This window comes from Muntiacus reevesi, chromosome X, assembly GCF_963930625.1.
Source record: "Muntiacus reevesi chromosome X, mMunRee1.1, whole genome shotgun sequence".
NCBI classification, from domain to species: Eukaryota; Metazoa; Chordata; class Mammalia; order Artiodactyla; family Cervidae; genus Muntiacus; species Muntiacus reevesi.
The window spans coordinates 10,588,693-10,606,050 of NC_089271.1; the positions used below are offsets into that span (position 1 = coordinate 10,588,693).

The window sequence follows — 17,358 nt, forward strand, 5'->3', positions numbered from 1 at the left end:
ATTAGAGAGAGAGAAATTGAATTAAGTCTGTGTCACTGAAATAATCTTGGCTTACATATTTAAGGAGATTTCTGGTGTTCAAACTAATAACTCCTCTCCAATGAAGTCTGCCTTAGATGATGTGCATGAGTGAAGGCTTCCAGGAGCTGATTTTCAACCTGACTCTGGGACATGGGCCCTGAGTGACAATAAGCCACCATTCTCAGTTTCCTCTCTGCACAATGCAGATAATAATACCTGCTCTGCTCTTTCATGCTTAAAGTTGTTTTGTGGATCAAATGAGCTGTTTATGGAAGCATTTTGAAAATTTTTGAAGGCTATTCAGATTTCAAGTTTCAATTATCGATAAACCTTCCAATGTTTAGGTGTTAACAAAAACATTTAAATCATTTGAATGTTTTTTTCTGGAACAGAAACACCAAGAGTTAATTCCTCAACTTTGAAAAGGAGACTGTATTTGACACCAGCATAACCCATTGCCACCCAAATGATCCCCATCACTTCCATTTCGCTGGAATCAGAAGCCATACGTGTTACCCACTAAAGGTCCAGCATAGTCTGAGATTCTTTCTCAGCAGATCAGTTATAATTTGATAAAGAGTTGTCTTTTTCTCTACTCGGTAATTCAGTTATTTATTTAGAGTCCACTATGTGTCAGGCAGTATTCTAGGCACCTGGGATAAATCAGAGAATGAAACAAAATTCCTTGGCTTCATGAAGCTTACATTCTGGTATGGAGAACAGAATGATTAAGTACGTTCCATAGCATGTTAGCAAGTGATTAGTGCTTTGGAACAACAACAGGAAAAAAAAATAGAAGAGGGAAAGGGGGAGGCAGGACTGTGATTTTAAGTGTGCATGTGTAATCAGGTTAGTCCTCTTTAAGATCCACATTTAAGCACAGACTTGAGAGAGATGAGAGTGGGCCACACACTTATCTGCAACACAATGATTTCAGGGTGAGGAGTAGCCAGTACAAAGGCCTGAAGCAGATGTGGGCCTGAGGTGCTCAAGGAAGAAGCATGACAGTGCATCTCCCCACATCTTCCCTGCTGTCTCCCCAACAGAGAATAGAAGGGTTTGCAACTAGAGAAGGTGCTGTGACCTAAAACTCATACACTGATGCCTCGTCTCTCTTGTGTGTGCTTTGCCCACAGTCACATGACACAAGCAATCCCATTTGATGACCCTCGGCTGGAGAGCTGCCCAATCATCCCTCCAGCCCCGCGGAGGGTGGAGATGAGGAGGGACCCTGTGCTGGGGTTTGGTTTCGTGGCAGGGAGTGAGAAGCCTGTGGTCGTCCGCTCAGTAACACCAGGTAAGCACCCAACCCCGCTGCTTCGTCTCCGGGACCTTTTGCCACCCCATGCCAGCATGACCAGTGTTCCATTTCATAAGTTTCATACTGTTCCGTCTCAGTCTGTGAAGTCTAGTTAAGTTTTCCCCACACCTGGGTAAAGCCAGACCAGCAGAGGTACAAAAATGGCTCTGCAAACGAGGTTTTAAACTTCCAAATCCATCATATTGCCAGACTTAGCTAAACACCGATCCATCATTTGTTACCATGGAAATGACCCACTTCTTAATGTACGAATGCATGTATTAAGAGGCAAGCATTGTGCTGTTTTCAGTCAGCTCCGGACAAACTCCTTACCAGAAAGTTGTAGTTAAGTTTCTCTAGGATTTAGGTCTTTGAGGGTGGTTGGATTCTTTTACAAAAATGTACTCCCCTCTCTTCCCACTAGAGGCAGAAGATACTTCGCTACCCCATAGCTGTTGGGTTGAACCAGATGATTGACTTTGACCAGTGTCATATTAGATGATGACATAAAGATGACATAAGCAAAGACTTGAAATGTGCTTGCTTAGTTGAGCTCGTTTCTTGGGTTTCTGCCATAGACATAAAAAGTTTCCCTGAAGTGGCTGCTACCCCTTCAGCCTGAGCTCCTAAATGAACCTGCGAGGCAACCAGCCTGCAGTTGAGAGCTAAGTTACAGACTGACCTTCAGTGTTCAGCACAACTGCCCGGCTAACTTTGCCCTTGATCAGCCAATCTACAGTCATTTTAAAGACCCATAAGCATGAAAGGAAACCTTGCTGAGTTTGGGGATGTCTTGTTTTACTGTAAATGCTAACTGATACAGTGTGTGGCAAATCTCTTAAATTCTATCATAGGATCAGATAATGAATGTACTTGGTCTCAGTCATTCTCAGTGTAAAGATGTCCCACTATCAATGCAGTTGAATATAATGGACTGTGATATCATTGCCTGACGTGGGCTGCCTTTGCCTTTGCCAGAAACCATGCTCTTTCTATTATTCATTAATTATGTTTATTTATGTACTTATTTTAATGAACTTCTACTGGATTTATTTTCAGACAAAAGGAAAGTATCTTCTATGCTGTTTTTCTCCAGTATTTTGCAAATCAGTAAGAGTTCAAAAGGAAAATGTGCAGTCAAATGTGCAGTCAAGAGTGCAGACTCTGGCATCAGACTGCCTGGGTTTGATGGACTTGAATCCTGCCTCTGCTCTTATTAGATTGTTTTTAGCTTTCGTGTTAACTCCCCTCCATTTTAGTGTGATGTATCTTCTCTACATCCTTTGGATAAGGAGGATCATAGGGAGGGAAAGAAATGCATTGGAAGGATGCCAGGTTAATATCTGTTAATGTTAATGTTAAACTCTAAAATATTCGGCCAGTCGAGTCTATCAGTTAGGGGGAATGAAAGCCAACTAGTGGGCTATTATAAATCATTGAAGTGGATTTCATTTTTCCTCATTTTGACACAATATGGCCCAGGGCAAAGACTGCAGATACAGTCAACCTCTAGACTTGTGCAGAGAAGAGTAAGTTTCCTGTTCACTGTTCACTACTACCACTGCTTCATCACACAGCTTCATACTTTGTCTGCTGAGCTTTCTATTTTATTAGCTATAGATTATAGTTGTTGAACTCAATGCACTTGATAGTTTTATTCTCTAAAAGAGATTTTTTGTATTTTATAATAATGAAATAATTCATATGTTCTTCTTAAAAAAAAATGTAGATAGTAAGAGGATAAAGGTTTTTAAAAAATTACCTGAGTTCCAACTACTGAGTATTAACCATTATTAACATACATGGAGAGCATACATATAGTAAGACCTTTCTGTTTATACATTTGCGTGTATTATGTATCATTCATATATAAACATATATAGAGTGCTATATGTATGTATATGTGTGTGCACACACATTTTTTTTCCTCAATGGGGTCCTATTGGGTATGCAGTTTTGTAATAGTGGGACACTTTAACATCTCTGTGGAATTCTCCAATGTATATGTCCTCAGTGCTAACTGGAGATTTGGGTTTGGTTTTTAATTTTCTTGTATTGACTTACTGTTCCTTTAGCCTCTTCCCTTCCTTGCCTCAACTTTTCTACACTCTTACCTACTTTAACACAATTTTGAGAAGGGTAGAAAAAGCAAAAACTGAAGTCAAAGAGCACTGTTTCCAATCATTTTTAAGAATTAAAATGCAGTCATATAAATTGTATCTGTCATAAAATAACTCTATTGAAGTCAAGTGATTCCAATGGTAAGATCAGATTATTCTATAGCAGACCAGCCAGCCTTCAGAGTAACGGGCATGAGAGTCCTCTGAAGCATTCCCCGACTTCATGTTCCGGAAGGCACTGTATATTGCTTCCTCCTATAATTCTTGCTTAAGAAAGCGTATTTCCATGTGATCAAAAAACATAGGTCAAATGTAAGACTAAGTCTTGTTCATCTGCACATGTTTTTCTCGTCAGATAAGTTAGCATCCATTCTACAAACAGTTACTTTGGACATTTTTCTGTATTTGACCAGCATTTGACTTCTAACCATTTCTTTGAATTTGAGTGATTTGCTCATATGTAATCCAGTCATCATCAAAAGTCCCTCAAGTGACTTTCAGAATTCCTTATGTGTGCAAACACTGAATCTCAGTTCCCACATCTGGAAATGAGTGTTTTCTATCACTGATATGGGGCCACATAAAGGTTCTCCCCTCTATCTCACTCCACAGAAAGGAGACAAATGTCTCCCCCAGATTGAGAGACATGTATGCCAAATGTCTGGTGGGTAGACAACAGCTGATTTACTTTGAGTTCCATGTTCTGAGCATTGTGTCCATTTCAATCACTACATGAGTTGACAACATTTGAAAAATAACCTTTCAGTTACACCTATTATCCAGATAGACCTCTGGAAAAAAATTAAAATTCCAGTACCATATAGCACCAAATCAGTATTTAGGGGATAATTCCATTAGACGTGTGAAGGCAATTCATATTATCCAAGTATTAGCTTTCAGGTTTTATTTAGTACAAATGTGTGCCTCATGCAGCTATGTCTTTAAGTTTATGTGTCAAGAGAGCTATCAGTGACCAGTTTTTGAGTTAGAGGAGGAAGTTCAAAAGAGATCCTGGCCACCTTGAACATGGAAGCATTCACAGACCTAAGCTGAGACTCAGTCCAGCCCTTCCAGGCAACTCTTTTCCCTTGTGTAAGCCTCAGTCATGTCCTTATATGGAAGGGATTATAGCATTCAGTGAGGTTACTAGTTAAAGCACTTAGCCTGTTGCCTGGTACACAATAAATGCTCAACAAATATTTGTTCTCTACTTGCTCCTTGGAAAAACAATTGAAAGAGGTTGTGATGGATGACAAATCCTCTGCAATCACACGTGAGCCCCACCACAAACATCCCGACACAGTCCAAACCATAGAAACAACCCAATGCCCTCATCTCCCAGCCGTCACGGTGGACCACGACTTCTTACCAAAGCCAGCTTCCTTCCTCCCACCTGTCAGGCAATACGTATTAAATGCTCATAATAGAATTCCCCCCAGTTGCTGAGAGCAAAGCCCTGCTTCTTTGAGCCCTCTTCCACAAAACCCATAACCCAAAGTCGAATCCTGTAGGTCCTTCCTGGCACCCTCGTGTTCAGCTGTCTTCCAGGCCCCCACAGTGTGCCGTCTCCCTGGTGTACAGAGGAAGCAAATGTAGCTGTGTTCAAATCCAGGTGTGCTCAGGTGGTCGAAACTTCAGCTGCCAGGCATCAGCCCTGCTGAGCGGCTACCGTCGGAGGAATAGCTTCTTCTAAGGCCCCTGACACTCAGAGTGTGGGCAGCTGCCGGCAGCCTCAGCAGCCACCAGGACCTTTAGGACAGGCCGTCTGTCCCCCTGCTGTCTTCCTCACCTACAGGGTCAGTCTGCCGGGCAACACATTCCCACGTGATCCGTATGCCTGTTAAAGTGTGGGCAGCATTACCAGTCTCCACCTTGCCTGGCAAGTTTAAGAGCCATGATGATTCCTGAATCCCATCTCCAGAGCTTCTGATTTCATCAGCCCGGGTGCACCCTGGACCTCAGGTGCTTCCCCAAAGCTCCCACCCACCTCCCCAGTTCTGTCCAATGTTGGCAAGGATATTGAAGAGAAGACCCATGGGAGGGTGGGGTTTGTTTTTGCTGATAACACCCATTGCTCACAAGAAGTCATGACTAGGAGCAGAGGCTACACATGGACGGATGACCAATGGGCTTCTCACCTGCTCTTCACTCTCCTTTGTCTCCAGGTGGCCCGTCTGAAGGCAAGCTGATCCCGGGAGATCAGATCGTAATGATCAACGATGAGGCAGTCAGCGCCGCACCAAGGGAGCGAGTCATCGACTTAGTCAGGTAAGTGACTTGCTCAGCCGGGCTCCATCGGGAGGCTGCGCAACGCTGAGACCTCACTCTGCAGAGGATGGGCTTCCCATGGGCCATTTCAGAGCAGAAACATAAGCTGACCCAATCACCTTGAAAGTTCTGTTGACACTGACCTCTAAAGTAAATCACCAGGCTCTGTAAACAGACACCTACATGTCTGTTCTGTTAACATTCGGGCTGCAGACGCTGAATGAAACAGTCCTATTACCACTGCTCTAACCAAGGGTTGCATTTTTGTTTCCTTTCAAAATAACTAACACATTGATATTCCATAATCAAGGAGATCAACATGCCATTGCTGAGTTCAATTTAAGTGGTGAATACTTTTCTAAACGTAATCGCATGGATACAGAAACATGCAGTTCACTGATTTTTCATACTTGACTGAGTGATTCATTACTGAATTTTTAAATCATCAACCAAGGTAACAGGATCATGAGGTCAAAAGTAGAACAGTTTTTAAAATGTGCTTGGTTTATTGGTTTAGTTTCAGGATATATGTAAATCATGTTATGTGATATTCTTAAAGGGGTGTCAGAAGATGTATTTTATATGATGTTAAAACATGGTCAACAGTCCTCTTTGAAGCCCACGAGAGTTCTACTTCCACGGTGAATCTAGGGCAAAGGGGTCTTGCGAAGTTTTCCAAATGAAGCTGTGTCTGTTAGATGCATGGACCCCCTCATACTGCCCAGCATCGTGGGGTACTGACTAGCTTGTGTGACATCTTTTATAAACTGATCTTCTGAGGCGAGATGGAAGCAGAAGGCTCTCAGGACACTTTAAATAAACTGAGATAGGAATCTTCTAACACTTATGCTCTCTCGTAACAGAAAGGTACATTTGTACCCTGAGAAAGGCAAAAATGTATTTCTAGGGTTTTCTGGAGAAACTTTCTTTCCCAAGCTTAGTACAGCTTCTGCTTTACCCCGAAGTACTGTCTAGTCACACCTTCTGGGAGGAATTGGGACACTGGTGAGAAGACAGAGAAATAGAAATAGAGACTTATTTTTAGGGTAACCAACCATCCCAGTTTTAGCAGCAAAGGGCCCACATCCCGAGATGGTGCTTCTTCAGAGGTGGTTGGTCTGGTCACCCTACTTTAGTGCCGGCCTCAGAGTGGAGCTTTCCCAACTGGCTGGCAAAGTGCCTGTGCTCGTGGGGTGTCCAAATCCCCTTGATTTCCTCCCGGGGAGCAAGCACTGAGGTGTGTGTCGGTCACCCTGGGGCAGGAGCCATTCTTCCTGGGGACCAGGAACACAGGGGTCAGGAGTGCTGCCGCCATGTAGAGCCCTTGGGGGGAAGCTGGAATGTGACCGCTTAGAAACCAGTCTCTCTTGAGATGCATGTGGGTGTCAGTGGGGACACATCTTGGGCCGGCAGGCTCTGAGCCCTCTGTGGGCTGATGTCCTGGAGTGGTGGGGCTGATGACAGGTTGCACGGTCCTCGTGTTGTCCCCTAAGCACACGCGCCTGTGATCAGTCCTATTGATTTCTGTGCTCAGAGGATGACAGAAGAAATAAAATATCTCTGTTTGTGTTTGCTGTGACTGAATCGCCTGCTGCAAGACAGAGATGGAGAAAAAGTCATCTAAGCGTGTGATCATGTCCTAGCCATCCTTTTGGGGCATTTAGAAAGATTTTTGTTTTTTTTTTCAGAAAAAGATTTTTCCCTTCTGGTTTAAAGCATCGTGAAAGAAAATGGCATCTCTGTAAACAAAAAATCTGTATCGCACTTTTTATATAATGGAGCTCAGTGAAGAGTTGTTGAATAGATGAACCAATTAAAAGAGCGGAGAGCAGACGACAGCTTGCGATCCAAATCCAACCGCCACCTGTTTTGGACAGCCCAGCAGCTAAGAATGGTTTTTACCATTTTAAAAGAGTTGGGCAAAAAATAAAAGAATATTTTGTGCCACAGAAAAATAATTTGAAATTCAAATTTCCAAACCCATAAATAACGTTTTCTTGGAAACCAGCCACACCCATTCATTTAGATAGATCAGGATCTAAGAAGGCCTGATCCCTGTACCTTCAGCAGTGACCTGGGGCCCACAGGGAAGGAGATATTGACTATCCGATCTTGTCAGAAAAGGTTTGACCCCTTCTTTAGGAAACTTTAAGGTAACCAATCACCTTTTGTTTGGTTAAGCCAAATTTAGATTAAAACCCAAATGATATATGTATTGGATTTTACTCAGGATGGGGTTATGATTACCGCAAGATTCCCACATTCTTGATGATAGGGTGTGGTGTTTGAAATGGGTTGATGTGGAAAGCAGTCATGCTTTTTAAGCAGGTATGTAAAACTCTCTTGCCATTATCTCAGTCCGGCCCCCTTCCACATCCCTAAGGTGGCCGAGGGTGAGCTGAGGTCACAGTTCAAGCCCTTTCAGGGTGAACTGTGGCTTCTCCTCTGATTAGCATTGGCTGTCAGCCCCATTGTGTTCCTGAAGTGCCCATACTGGCTCTTCCGTGAGACTCACCTGTGGGTTCTTTGGTGGCAGGAGAGGAGGGCAGCGACTTGGCGCTAGCTTTCCTGCAAGACCTCTTGGGTACGGCACCAGGCAGACTGGCTATGTTTCAAGACGCCCACTGGACTTCATCCCTGACAGGGGGACGTGAGCTCTCACAGTCTCATGGTACTTCTCACAGCTCCTTGGTCCTCCCCCACTCTTTCTGGAAGGAGAAGGAAAGAAGCGGCATCACCTCTACATTCTAAAGTCAATTGCCGCCTTTTAGAAAGTTCTGGCGAATCCCGTTTGCTTGCAATTGACTTTAGAATGTAGTCTGAGCATCCTTTGGCCGCTGTCTCAGTGATTGATGACAGGGACACAGTTTGATTCAGCAATGATGCTTGATGTTGTCAAATCAGGTGACCTGGATCCCGAGTTCCGTGAGAAAAGCAACCTTGTCTGTGTTGTCCTCTGCAGTGTCCCCACAGCGAGGGCCAAGGCCAGGCCCTCAGGAGGTGCCCACTAACGATGTGTTGAAAGCGAGTGGGCTCTGAAGAGCATTCTTCGCAAACAATGATTTAGATGGTTTTCTTCAAGCCCTCCTACAGCTATTCTGTGAGTCTCAATGTGAGATAAATGAATCCATCCCTCAGGAAAACATACGTTTTTTCCACCAATTTATCATACGCTTTTACAGCACCTACTTTAGATGCAGGCCACTGAGCTAGGCACCCGATCTACAGGGACAGGTGGGCCAAAGCCAAGCCTTCAGGGAGCTTCCATCACGTCTGTTCATTTGGGACCCCTCAAGACAGACGAGCCCCCACATTGGCCACATGTGGGAATTGTCAGGTTGGAAAGGGTTTTGTTAGTGATAAAAACACATAGGCCCGGGGCTTCCCTGATGGCTCAGTGGTAAAGAATCCACCTGCCAATGCTGGAGACATGGGTTGGATTCCTGGTCTGGGAAGATACCACGTGCCACAGAGCAACCAAGCCTCCACAACAGCAGAAACCACGTCAATGAGAAGCCTGAGCACCGTAACTGGAGAGTAGCCCCAGCTCGCCGAAACTTGGAAAAGCCCACACAGCAACAAAGACCCAGCACAGCCACAAATCAATAAAAGACATTAAAAACAAATCAAACACATAGGCCTGGATGTACTGAGAGGGTGCGCACATCATCCTAAAACTTGCTCCCTTTTCATCTCAGAGCAGTAAATGTACTTTTATAAAAGTAACAGGGTACTTTATTTTAATCAAACAAATCTAATACACTGACAGTGCAGTTGACAGAGGTGAAATGCAGCTGGTTTTGTAGTTATTGTAGCAGATACCTTCAAACTCATTAAACCAGAATTTTCTGCATTTCTCACTAATGAAAAAGTTCATCCATTAGAAAATTTTCATGTGTCTTTCTACAAGTTTAGTCTTCTATCTGCCATATGTATACTCCATTGAAAATTCAGCTCCTGTAAGAGTCTCTTTTTTATTGGGCTTCACAGCTGATATGTGTTTTAATGTCTGTATCTTACACAAGATGAATTCCCTTTCTGTTTGATAAAATATCTCATTTTCTTACCCATTGAGGAAATTTGGGAAAACCCTCATCTTTTTAATAACACTGTAAAATTCTCTCTTTAAAAATTGGCATCCACTTACTTGCCCACATAGTTTGGTCTTATTTTGGTCTTTTTTTTTTTCCCATTGCCACTTTCGCTCATGGATCATTTTTTGTTTCTAGATATATTTGTGTTTCTTTGTGGATTATTTTTCTTATCATTTGGCTGCTCTATTGTAGAATTTTTTTTTCTTGAGAAAATGAAAGAGTTTTTGGGAGACCAATTTACTGCTATAGTAACCACATTTTGGTTTTTTCATGTATCCTCAAAAAGAACTATAATTGCAGCAACTGAAATTAGATGAGTTCCGTTCATTTCATAGTTTTCTAAATTGTTAACTCTAACTCACACTTTCTAGTGGTGGAAGACTGAAATCTTTGAGGAATTCATGCCCTTTGCAAATTGCCATATCTTTCCTCTTTAGAAGTATCCAAGGGTAATTTCCCTTGACTTTTCACAATTAGACAAATTAACTTAAAACAGTCTCCAAAATTTTATTTTTAAAAAGCTGTGACATATAATTGCTCATAGACCTTAGGAATCATGCTCCATTCCCCCAAGACTAGCCAATCCAATTAGATTCATTTTTTAAATTTCTTTAATTAATTTACAGGGCTCACAATTATTGAGCATTAAGGGGATAGCAAATGTCATGTAGAATGCTGGTAGTGTATAAATACAGGATTCCTACTACTAAGTAATTGCACTCTATTTAGTGGGAGGATCGTGTTGGGATGTTGGGTGGAAATGTTCCATGGGGGTGAACAAGAATTCGCAGGAATGTAGTGACGGTGGGAGAGGGGGACTGTTGGTCCTGCCTGGATGGACATGTTTATATACAAAGAGGGAGTTGTAAAATGGATCTTTCGCTTGTCTCTGGGAACCCCAGACCCTCCTGAGAGACACTCACTTTTCAACCGGCAGACATGGAAATATCCATTGCCTAGATAAACGTCCTGAATCACAATCTCAACATTTGCTTCCGCCCTCCTTCATCAGGGCTTCCCTGGTAGCTCAGCTGGTAAAGAATCAGCCTGCAGTGCAGGAGACCCCAGATCGATTCCAGGTTGGGAAAATCTGCTGGAGAAGGGATAGGCTACCCACTCCAGTATTATTGGGCTTCCCTGGTCGCTCAGCTGGTAAAGAATCACTGAGTCAGAACGATCCCCTGGAGAAGGGCATAGCAACCCCCTCCAGTATTCTTGCCTGGAGAATCCCATGGACAGAGAAACCTGATGCCCTCCAAGTCCATGGGGTCGCAAAGTCAGACACAGCTGAAGCCACTTAGCATGCACAGGATGCACAGATGGGGAAATTGAGATACAGGGAAGTTAACAAATATGCTCAAGATCCCATGGCTAGTAAGCAGTGCAGGGAAACCAAGCCTGGCTCCTAAGTGAATGCTCTTAACCCGCCCCTTCTGTGTAGCCTTCACGACAGCCGTGCGGGCCCGTAGTGTTTATCGTACCCAATTACAGAGTGGAAACTGAGGCTTAGAGAGGCTGAAGCACTTGCTTAACCTGGACAGTTGCTCGGGGCCAGGAAGGGGACATGCAGTGGGAGTAGTAGAAAGCTAGTACAAATGACTGGGCCCTCGTAGTTCAAAGGGACCAAGCCAGCTATCTGGTGTCTTAGGTTCTTAGTGGACCCAGCAAACAACAGAGCCGGAAAGGGGCTCTAGAATCTGGATCTTAGTACCTCCACCCCATCGACACCTCCATTCCAATTTCAGGTTCGACAAAATAGCCTGTCTCCTATCACAGGTTGGCCCAATGCTTGTCTTGATTTTTGTAGGAGGAGCTCAGGAGTACTTGCTCGCTGTGGTCAGTGGGAGCCTGGTAAGCTTAGTAAGAGTGAAATGAAGCATTTAGAAGGGATCCATCCAACAATTTCTGTCTTTTAGTCAGTCCCTCCTCATCAGATCACGTTCCAAGAGCATTGTTTCTATAGAAGAATATATTCAGAAGGTCACCTTCCTAATTTCAGCTGGGCTTAGATGCCTCTTGGTGCTTCGTAGTAAAGTAACAAAGCAACGAACATCTACTGAGCATCTCGCACATAAAATATGCATGATGGTGTATGACATAATAAAGCCTTTCTGGAGTAAAACCAGCAAGCACTTTCAGTGAAAACACAAAGGAACAGCCCCTCGGTATGCTGAGGTTACAGATGGTGGTCTCACCTAATACACATTTGCAGTGTACACGTTTTCTGACAATTGCAAATTATAGTGCCTGGGGAGAAAGAAGTTTGGGATGCTAGAAGATGGAAAGTGTGGGGAAACATTCTAATATGGATAAAGTAGAAAAGGAGATTTGAGTCCATAGTTCATAAAGGTTATAATAGCAACTCATGCATGGAAAATCAATGCTGGAGATAGAAGAAGCAGAGAAAAATGTAAGCTCAGGCATGTTTTCAGTGATCTCCTATGTTTGAGACTACTGAATGTTTTACCTTGTAAGAACAAGTACTTTACTTGCATTAAGAACAAAAATGGAAAAAGATAATTATTGGCCTTATGCCATGTTCTATTAATCCTTTAGAACTAACAATTTATAAATTCTTCCATGCCCTTTGTATAAGTAGCTGAAAAGAAAAAAAAAGTTATCTTGGTGAGCCTGTGGTCAGAACATGCTCAGGATCAAGCTATAAACCTAATTCCCTAGATATTTTAGTAGAGGGTCTCAGGTGTTCAAGGCCAGATTCTGTTTTTACACGCAACGCAGTGGAAGTTGTGGTTGGCAGGAATCTCAGGCCATACCCTCAGATGTGCATTGTTATTTATCTGTTATGTGTAATAATCTAAATTTTATTCCAAATCCTTATCCTAGGGCATGGTCAGTTCATCTCATTTGCTGTGGTGCGGAGTCTACATTTACAGGGCTTGGTGCAATGGGAGGAGGCGTTGGAAAGGTGAAGTGTGTGTCCTGTTTTTGGCCTCATCATCGATCTCACTAGAATTCACTGAGACATCTTTGTGCCCATCTGGTCCACTTTTGATCACTCAGATAGGCAGGGAGCTACTGTTATCCCTTGTTCACCACTTTCAACCCTTCCAAAGCCATGTCTCTGTACCCTTGCCCCTCCTGAGCCATAATGGGACACCGAATAATTCCAAGGTTAATTCCTTCTGTGATCTTGTCACCTTCCAGATTCTTGTTAGACATAGGTCAGTGTACTCTTTAATTTCACAAGGCTATGTGGTGGTTCCGAAGTGATTCTTCCCAGAGAACCAGCTTCTCAGAAGAGGGGAAGCACCCCAGTCCTTTCCCAGGCACCCACAAGTTGGTGCTCTTCTGCTTTCCCCAAAACACTCTCCATCTCTCCCAGGTTCCCATTCTGGAGAGGAAGGAGGTTCACTCTCATTTATAGAATATCCTTCCTAGCCCTCAGCTCCTGGAATCTAGATATTTATCTAGGTATGTTGTCTTGTCCTGCACTCATGATGGCATGTTGTCTGGCTGACCATAGAAAAAACAAAAGAGCAGACCATGCAGAGAAAGAAATGGGCTTGGAGGTGAACATCAGTGAATATTTCAAAATATTGTCCTGCTATTCATTGAAAGCCAGATTTAGAGAAGGCAGAGGAACCAGAGATCAAATTGCCAACATCTGTTGGATCATTGAAAAAGCAAGAGAGTCCCAGAAAAACATCTATTTCTGCTTCATTGACTATGCTAAAGCTTTTGATTGTATGGATCAAAACAAACTGGAAAATTCTTAAAGAGATGGGAATATCACACCACCTTACCTGTCTGCTGAGAAACCTGTTTGCAGGTCAAGAGGAACAGTTAGAACGGGACATGGAAGAATGGACTGGTTGCAAATTGGGAAAGGAGTACATCAAGGCAGTATATTGTCACCCTGCTTATTTAACTTCTATGCAGAGTATGTCATGTGAAATGCCAGGCTGGATAAAGCACAAGCTGGAGTGAAAATTGCCAGGAGAAATATCAGTAACCTCCAATATACAGATGACACCACCCTTATGGCAGAAAGAGAAGAGGAACTAAAGAGCCTCTTGATGAAAGTGAGAGGAGAGTGAAAAAGCTGGCTTAAAACTTACCTTTCAAAAAACTAAGATCATGGCATCTGGCCCCATCACTTCATGGCAAATAGATGGGGAAACAATGTAAACAATGAGAGACTTTATTTTCTTAGGCTCCAAATTCACTGCAGATGGTGAAATTAAAAGCAGCCATGAAATTAAAAGACGCTTGCTCCTTGGAAGAAAAACTATGACAAACCTAGACAGCATATTAAAAAGCAGAGACATTATTTTGTCAACAAAGATCTGTCTAGTCAAAGCTATGGTTTTTCCAGTAGTCATGTATGGATGTGAGTTGGACTATAAAGAAAGCTGAGCGCCAAAGAATTGATGCTTTTGAACTGTGGTGTTGGAGAAGACTCTTGAGAGTCCCTTGGACTGCGAAATCAAACAAGTCAATCCTGAAGGAAATCAGTCCTGAATGTTCATTGGAAGGACTGATGTGGAAGCTGAAACTCCAATACTTTGGCCACCTGATTCGAAGAACTGACCAACTAGAAAAGACTCTGATGCTGGGAAAGATTGAATGTAGGAAGAGAAGGGGATGACATAGGATGAGATGGTTGGATGGCATCACCGACTCAACAGACATGAGTTTGGGTAAACTCCGGGAGTTGGTGATGGACAGGGAAGCCTGGTGTGCTGTAGTCCATGGGGTCTCAGAGTCGGACACGACGGTGCAACTGAACTGAACTGAAAAGTCTTAGTGGGGTAAGATCAGAAACCCCACTCCTCATAAATTTGAGTTCCTTTTGCCTTTGTTCAGGTTACCATCAGCATCATCACTTAGAATTTTCACTTGGAAGGCTCTGTTTCAAGGTCGAAAGAGGTGATGCGCAGGGGAGTACTTTGTCACTTGTTGCCCACTGTTCCCTGTATGTCAGATGCCGTCATTGCTGCTTCTGAGGGATTGGAGCACAAACCCAGAAGTCAACCTAAACCAGAGAGGATGCTGGGTAGAAGTCTCATCTTTCAGGTTTAACATCTCTTGGGAGAGCAATTTAAAAGCCCTAAACCTCTGAGTTTTCAAAGGCAGCTAGGGCTCATGCTGCAGGTGCTAGAACCTAGAAGTGCTTGGCGTTGAATTTGACTTGGGGGACCACACAGGCGGGCAGTGGTGGGATGAGGTATGCAGTGTATTCCGGCTGGAACAAGAGTGTTTGTCAAATGGGAGGATGGAGTGTGCAAAGATGCAGGGGTATTTGGTGTGTGCCCTCCTGAGGTTGAGAGTAGGTTACAAATGACCTAAACCAGGCATCAGCAAACTTTTTCTGTGAAGGACCAGACAATAGATATTTTAGGCTTTGCAGGCCATGGTCTCTGCCACAACTCAACTCTGCCATCTAGCACATAAACAGCCATAATTAATATGTAAACAAAGAGATATGGCTGCGTTCCAATAGAACCTTATTTACACAAACAAGAATGTCAACCGATTTAGCCTGTAGGCTTGAGAGACCTCACCCCTCAAAACGTGGGGATAGAGAGCCATAGGCATTCCATCCGAGATCATGTTTCATTGCACAGCTCTGTCTTTGAATGGAAGGACATTTAACAACTGACCTCATTCACTAAATCCTGGTGGTGCTCCCCCCATCACTGGGAATGCCCCCACCCCATTGAGGAACCACTGGAGATGATTATTATGAAGTGCTTCCAGCGTAAGCTTCCCGTAGTCAATAGACAATGCCTCATACCTTTTCATCAAGAAGGTGCAAATTTCAAATTCCTGCAGATGATTGGTTCCAGTGGGTGGAATGTTCCAAGATGGCACCATATCCAGGAGATGGTTGAGAAGAGAGGAAGGAGGTAATGAGGCAAGTCTTGTCCCTGTTCCCAAGCAACAGAGCAGGGAGGAGGCAGCAGGGAGGTAGCAATTATCAACATCCACCCTCTCCCTGCTGGGAACCCAGCTGGTGTGGTAGCAGAGACCCCCAAGTTCATAAACAGAATGGTAAGATAGTGGATTTTAGTTATAAATAGGATCTATAAAAATGTCCTGACATAAATCTGAGGCAGAAAAGGATTCTTTGAACAAGTAAGATACAGAGAGGTTTTGTACTCCCCTGACACTCTTTGCTACCTTTTTTTTCCCATGGAAACAGAAGCTGTTGAAAGAGGCACTTGTTCGGAAATATCTTTTTAAAAAACCAAAAGGAAAGCAGCCACCATTTATTAAGCCTTTTTCTGGGCCACATACACACATTCTGGCACATTTCTGTGATTGGACTCATTTATAGTTAAGGGCTTCTCGGGTGGCTCGGTGGTAAAGAATCAACCTGCCAATGCAGTACATGCAGGAGACACAGGTTCAATCCCTGGATCAGGAAGATCCCCTGGAGGAGAAAGTGGCAACCACTCCAGCATTCTTGCTGGACAATTCCTTGGACAGAGGAGCCTGGTGGGCTACAATTCATGGGGTCGCAGAGTCAGACACAACTGAACAACGGAGCACACACACACATAGGTCAGCAAACAAGATTTGGCAAGTGCTAACTAAATGCAAGGCACTGAACTCAACTGGAAAGTTCTGTGATTTGGTCAAGGTCCATTGAGCAATACCTGGTGAAGCCAGGAAGTCAGCCCAGTGTCCCTTTGGTGTCCATCTTCTCGGACTCCCTGCTGCCATTCAATGCCTAAGGGACCCTGAGATATTGAGCAGGTCAGTCTGTGGGGGATGTGTGGATTCAGCCCCCAGAGCATCTTTCCTGAATGTTGAGAGCTGATTATCATCCCCAGGACCCTTGCATGACCCAGCCAAGGGGGGGACTCTTCCAAGACATAACTGAGAATGTGTTACCCACCAGCCAACTCGTCAGGAGTTCAGAGTAAAGGTGCATTATTTAGTAATACAAAGAAATGGCATGTTCTTACCACGTGTAAACTACCTAGTCTTTTTTTAAATGTTGGATGATATATAGAAGCAAGGAAAATGGGGACTTTCTTTAGTCCCATTTTTCCACTCTGAAATACTTTTCAATTCCACATACATACATATGAGCTCATGTCTCTGAAACTGGCCTTAATTTCAACACCTTTGCTTATTAGTATTAGTATTCTGTATGTTTTAAATCAGTCTTTATTAAGAGTGCCAAATTTCTATACCACCATGTAGTAGACATTAAAAAGTAGTCAATAAGCCATTTGAAAACAACCGAGAAGATAAAACATAGACATTATCTCCATGTGATATACATGGTTAGACAGAAAAGGACCCCAAAGTGTAGATCTTGCCATTTAGACAGAAGCAATTGTAATATGTTATGATTCCAAATAGGATTTCACGTTTATTTCAACATCTGTGGTTTTTTGTATTCTGAGACTTTCCAGCCTAAACAGCCAAGGTGAGATTTGTTACCGATTCTAGGTCAAATAATAAAAGACCTTGAAAACAAAAGATTTGTTATTTTTTCCCCATGTGAGAACTTATCATTGTTAAACATCCTTCTTTCCCTTTTAGCTTCTTGCTGCTGTTCCATTTATATTTTTATGCA

General features: G+C 43.2%; 1 protein-coding gene across 1 annotated transcript in view; it reads left to right on the forward strand.

Moving 5' to 3' along the window:
- FRMPD4 (FERM and PDZ domain containing 4) overlaps positions 1-17,358 on the forward strand; it is a 513,884-nt gene that overhangs the window by 416,051 nt on the left and 80,475 nt on the right. The window contains exons 3-4 of the mRNA XM_065915564.1: positions 1,158-1,318; positions 5,607-5,709. Of these exons, the coding sequence (XP_065771636.1) occupies positions 1,158-1,318; positions 5,607-5,709 (264 nt within the window). The remainder of the gene's footprint in view (positions 1-1,157; positions 1,319-5,606; positions 5,710-17,358) is intronic.